Here is a 6,251-nt window from a genome sequence, read left to right as displayed (position 1 = left end):
CAGTTTAGCTCATACTTCTGTGTAGTTTTTATTAATACCATGGTTCAACAAATAATGTAAAGGTTAAATAATAATTAGATACTTATTCACTACAAAAAATAATTAGTAATTAAAATAAAAAATAACAATAAAAAGTATTTTACTGCATACACAGATCAAGCTTGAGATTTGTTATCAATATTAAACGGCATAATATTCTATGTCTATGAATCGGCATGTATTGGGTGATAAACAAAAGGCTAATATTTTGATTACATTGAATACAACGGTATTAGCCGAAAAATTACGTTGCTAATGCTAATCATAGGCTTATCTCTCTTTACCTGTTGCCACTTTGTCCTCTTGAAAATAAATTGGTAAGTTTGGCACATTTGGCAGCATCCTCCTCCAATGCCCTTCTTTTCTTCAACCTGGCTTTTTCAGCCCCTCTTCCTCCCACCCATCCTCCCTGAAACGCATACCCAGTGATGTAGTGCAGGGTATACGCAAGTGTACGGAGTATACCCACCTCTTTATTTGATGGCATGGGGTATACCCACTTCTACTGGGGGCATACATTAAGAGTATACCCACTTCTTCTGGGGGCATGCCCACTTCTCCAGACACCACTACACCACTGCGCATACCGTTACGGTAGGGCCGGCCCAGCTATCGGGTTCGGTAGGCGCCAGCAGTAGCCTACCTGAGAAAAGTTTTCAAAAAGACAGGCTATGGACCGAACCAACTCTATGGGAGGGGAGAACTCCCTCACATGGTACAACCCATGCAGAGGCTGCGCTGCGGTGTCAGAATGCGAAACGTGTGTAGTGTTATTTAAGAGAAAATAAACTCACTGACGTGACAAATGTTAAAAAAAACCTCGACCAGCCCAAAAGTAAAGCGGCCCTCCGGGAATTCTCCCGGTTCTCCCGATTACCCACCCAGGGCCTGCTTTACAATGAAATATAATAAAACCCTTCAGATATTTTTTACATTGTGTGGCTCCATATCCCCATTATGTTTGAATTTTTTTTATCATAAGACACTACTGTACGTCTAACCCATAGACTGTAAAAAAGAATGGATGATGCCCATTCGCTCTCTGCCATTGGTGAAAAGTGAAGCCACCAGTGTCCCGATACGGCGCTGACGTCTTGGGTCTTGAGTCTGCACAGTAGTGATTTTGGGACCAGTCCTGCGCAGTAGTGAGCAGTAAGTAAAGCCGCGAAATCAAGGCCCCGCCCTCGCAGAATGTGCATATTAAAGCTGTCAGTAATGATGTCATGCCACCGTTGAATAACTAACTAAAAACAAACTTATTTTATAAACAAACACTTGAATTTACATCACATGATATACACTACAATAAATGACAGAAACCAGCTTTGGAATAAAGATAATTGAAGTGTAATTAAATTGTTTAGTTGGTCTCAAGTCCCATTGAATAACATGGGGGAGGCGGGGTTTAAGACTGTTAGATTGTATTTTCTAATCAGGTTTTGCTGCTTGGAGGTCTGAGCTGAGTGGCAGAGAGCCTGATCAGGGGCTATGAAAGACGCAGACACAAGGTTCTGTCCCAATCATAGTCAAACATTTATTGGTAAAGCATCACAAAATATATTGGTAAAAGAGGAAGTCTTAGTCACCTGGGACTAGATAAGATCCCTTATCCAGGTGTCTGGCATTAGTCACATAATCTCTCCGATAGTATTAAATGCCAAACTTATGTCCAGTGTTTTTGCAACTTAGACAATTTATAATTTATAAAGCATAAGGAAGTCTCACAAATTAGAGAAGTATCCCCAAGGATGTATAAGTCATGAGATTTGATATGCCTACGTGACTGGGCTAACAACAGCCATAAGGAGAAGTTCACCCAGGGACTTTGGGTACATTCGAGTACAACAGATGCTGACTCCAACTGAAATAATTCACTTATAGCATGATTCGAAACCATATAGAGAAGTTACAAAATCCTATTGCATTTAGAATGAAATATGTGAAAGTGATTATTGCTCAATCATAAAAATATGAGGAATTCAAAGTATGGTATAAAAGATTAAACTACTGTATTATAAAATAAGAAACCAGTGGGTGTGGGGAACCAAGAAAGAATTAATTCTTACAATGACCTATACTGGGACCAGTCACTGGGGGGCGATAGAGACGTTTTGGCTTCACTTTTCAGGGCTTGTGCGTCACGCTTTGTCTAACCACTACGATTGCCCATTGATGCCAGGATGTGTTCAGTAAAACCTTACGCTATTGGTCAATAAGCACAAACTGCAAGCTTAATTAGAAAAAAAGTACAATTAGGTTTCAACAAACACAATTTAAATTTAATAGATTTAATTCTATCAGCAAATATACACCTCAACATCACACACATGAAACAGAAGCAATGAAGACCATGTTGGTGAAGAGGTTCAGTTTCACATGACTTAAAGTTCACTTTGTACCTCAGTGACCACCAAAAACACCAGATCTCAATCTAACACAGCACTTCACTCTGTGAAGAAATGTCAGATTTATAACATGAACGTCCAACTGTCGATATGGACCAGAACGTCTTAGCAATGTTTTCAGCACTTTGTTAAATTCATTCCTTGAGAAAAACAATCTGATGTGTGCATTAAGTATTGTGAGAAAATCTAAATAAAGTTATGAAGGCTGAATTTATCTGTGCATGACACTGATGTCTGCTACTCGCATCTTCTGTACAAACCTGTGGCTGAAACTTAAAGATGTTTTCCTCATGCATGTATTTTTATCTTATCACCAAACTGTGGTTACATGATGATGATTCTGCAAAACTTGATGATCAACAGTTGCTTGATATATTAGATAATCTGATATGAATTGCGTGCATGGTAAAATGTCTGGTTTTATCTTCCTGGTATGAGTCCCCTGACCCAGTATTTAAATCAGAAGACAACTTCACTGTGCTCACACATCGCTTGACTGAACAGTGACTACAATGAGCATCTTTTGGTTTATAACTACACTGCTACTGCTGCACTTCTGCACCCCAGGTAATGACTTCATATCAGACTACACTAATAAAGTTTTTATAATAGGAGAAAATACACTGAATCTGTTTTTCCAATGTCTTATTATCACATGTTGTTTGTATTAACACAAATAAAAACATCACCAGGTTTTGTAAATTTCTCTTTAGGTGTCGGCATGGATCATGGTATCGTTGGCGGTAAGGTGTCCATTCCACACAGCCGCCCATACATGGTCTACATTCGTGACAAACAAACACATTCAGCATGTGGTGGATTTTTGTTAAGAGAAGATTTTGTGATGACGGCTGCCCACTGCAAAAGAGAGTGAGTAAAATAATATAATATCAGTCGCATTGAAAGGTGACATCATTATAATGTTAATACTTCACTATAATTAACTATAAAAGCTTAGTTGCAACATTCAAAACTATATATTTTTTATTATGTATACAATGTAACTGAATTGAGGTATTGATAACAGAATCCTCATCATCAATGCATTTATACATGTAATAACCATTTAATAACTATGATTAAGGTACAGTATCATACACTCATATACAAATAAAGTGGCTGATGAATGTATATTTGTTCATATGCGTGATGTAACAACAGTATTGTCAAACTAATTGTGTAAATCTTTTCTGTAGGGTTGAAATAGTGGCAGTCTTTTAACATTTAGTTTATTTTGTTTGCTTTAGTAATCTCAGGGTGTATTTGGGTGTTAATGACACAAATGATTTACCCGAGGGTATAGAGGTCGATGCCTTTCCACATGAAAATTTTACAAACAAACCAGGTGATGACATCATGCTACTGAAGGTTTGTATTTGTCTACAAAATTTATTTTAGCAGCACATGTTTCAGTTTGTCATAATGCTTCCTTACAAACGTGTAATTTTTAAAAACATTTTATTATAGGACAAGTTCGGTATTTTACACTTAAAGGCCTGTTTTCAGATTGTTTATGATGAATTAGAACGATTTTGACTGAAATTTCGACATATGATGTTGGCCCGAGAATTTTCGGGTGTTTGTTGTATCACCCACACCTCTACAATGGCTGCATAGGTGCACAGGAACAATCCTTCCTAAAATGCATTAAACTTTCGTTTACAAAGACGTGAAACTCACCGAGTGGTCAGGGGTGTTCACTGATATGCTCACACAAAAATCGCTGCAAAAGATGCTTTCCAACAGCTGTTTTATCGTAGTTTTTGTCCAACTCCATCGACTTGTATTAGATGTGCTGTGAGGTACGGTATAACTCCGCACCTGGACCATTTTTTCTATTCTTGCAGTTGGCCAAGGCAGATTATCGCCACCAACTGGGCTGGAGAGTCTATTTTTTACGCTCTCAACGGAAGAATATACGGGTGTGAGGCGTTTGGAAAAATAGGTCCACAAGTTTACAACGAATGCTAAAACAGCTGTTGGAAAGCATCTTTTGCAGCGATTTTTGTGTGAGCATATCAGTGAACACCCCTGACCACTCGGTGAGTTCACGTCTTTGTAAACGAAAGTTTAATGCATTTTAGGAAGGATTGTTTCAGTGCACCTATGCAGCCATTGTAGAGGTGGTGGGGTGATACAACAGAAACCAAAAATTCTCGGGCCAGTATCATATGTCCAAATTTCAGTCAAAACCGTTCTATTACATCATAAACAATCTGAAAACAGGGCTTTAAGTGTAAAATATCGAACTTGTCCTTTAAAAAGACTGAAGATACTAGATCATCGATTGAACTACCAGATTATGATCCATTGTCTTCATCTACATGCTCGGCCATTTTTAATCAGTTTGAGACTGTATCTCGGAGATTGTTAAAAAAAGTTTAAACTCTGTATTTATACATTTTTGTTATTAAACCCCCAAAGAACAATTCAGAATATACAGAATAGTTACAGAATTTCCTACCCCACCTGACAAAAATAAGTAGATAAACAAAAAAGTGAATAAATAATTGAATAAAAAAACACTACTGTGTATATATAGATTGTTAAACATTTGATGTTCCAGCCTGATCTCACGATAATTAAAACATTTTACGAGTTGGCTTATTCATATCAATTCATAGGAAGTTAATTGTGCAAAATCATGATTCTCATTAAAAACAAAAAAAACAACGAAACTGAATCTTTGCATGTCTTCCCATTTAGCTTAAAATCCCAGCAACTCTGAACAAAACTGTGAATATCATTGCCCTGCCAAAGACTAATAAAGAGGAAATCTCAAGTAACTGCATGGCCATGGGTTGGGGGCGACTGAAATACAATGACAAGTCTCCATCAAGCGTCTTGAGAGAAGTGAACTTGACTCTTTTAGACTCTGAAAAGTGTGCCAGACCTCACACTTTATGCACTCAGGAAGACGCCGGGCCAGCACTGGTATTTATTTCAACTAACTTATTCTGTTAAATAGAAACATTTAATGATTATATTGTTATTGTATTTTAATTTATGGCTAACTAAACCACAATTTAATCCACAGGGAGACTCTGGCAGTCCACTTATTTGTGGAAATGATGCAGTGGGCATTGTGTCTTACTACATAACGAATGAGTTTACAAGCTACCTTACAATGTATACTAAAATCTCTCACTACCTTCCATGGATTCATGATAAAATGAATCCAACTCTTTAATGCAGCATGAACCATGGAAGGCAAAGCTGGACAAACTCAACATGTTTGTTTTTAAGGCATTTCTGATTTATGAAAGCTCTTCATCTGCAATTGAATGTATTAGATTAAAATAAAGATAACCCTTAGCACTGCATAAGTCTGTTAAAATGATTTCCGCAGTTACAATCTACATGATCTACAGTAGTTGCATTGCAAATGTTCACAGCAGACCACATCACCACTGATTAAAATGAATAGAAAATAAACAGCTTAAACTATCAATGTTCAACCAATGACAAACTTTATTGCAGTAAAGTATTGACACTAAATGTTTTAAAACAATTACATTTGCTCCAGAGTTCACTAAAGAGTTTTTGAAGCTCTTTCAGCAACACAACACAACTTCAATCTAGAGGTCCTGTTTAATCTATTTCTATAAAATAAGATTTTGTATAATGATTTGCATCGGGGTTTTTTGCACCAACCTAAATGAATGCATTTCATAAAGCATGCACAGATAAAAGAGAAAGTAGCCAACACTGGCAATCCTCATGCAGCATGAAAATGAATTTAAACAACCTGAGTTTATCTCAATGTTCACAAAATGCAAGTTTTCCCACACAGAAGAGACACTTTTT

At 37.1% G+C, this 6,251-nt stretch overlaps 1 protein-coding gene across 1 annotated transcript; it reads left to right on the top strand.

Moving 5' to 3' along the window:
• Window positions 1-2,487: 2,487 nt before the first annotated feature.
• On the top strand, window positions 2,488-5,823 carry LOC129453968 (granzyme G-like). The gene is made up of 5 exons (XM_073862093.1): window positions 2,488-3,011; window positions 3,158-3,314; window positions 3,692-3,812; window positions 5,151-5,378; window positions 5,482-5,823. Exons 1-5 carry the CDS (start codon window positions 2,957-2,959, stop codon window positions 5,632-5,634), a joined length of 714 nt encoding a protein of 237 aa, XP_073718194.1. The 5' UTR covers window positions 2,488-2,956; the 3' UTR covers window positions 5,635-5,823.
• Window positions 5,824-6,251: the final 428 nt, after the last annotated feature.

This window comes from Misgurnus anguillicaudatus, chromosome 23 (assembly GCF_027580225.2).
Source record: "Misgurnus anguillicaudatus chromosome 23, ASM2758022v2, whole genome shotgun sequence".
In the NCBI taxonomy this organism is placed as follows: Eukaryota; Metazoa; Chordata; class Actinopteri; order Cypriniformes; family Cobitidae; genus Misgurnus; species Misgurnus anguillicaudatus.
This window is presented reverse-complemented; position numbering and strand designations above follow the sequence as displayed.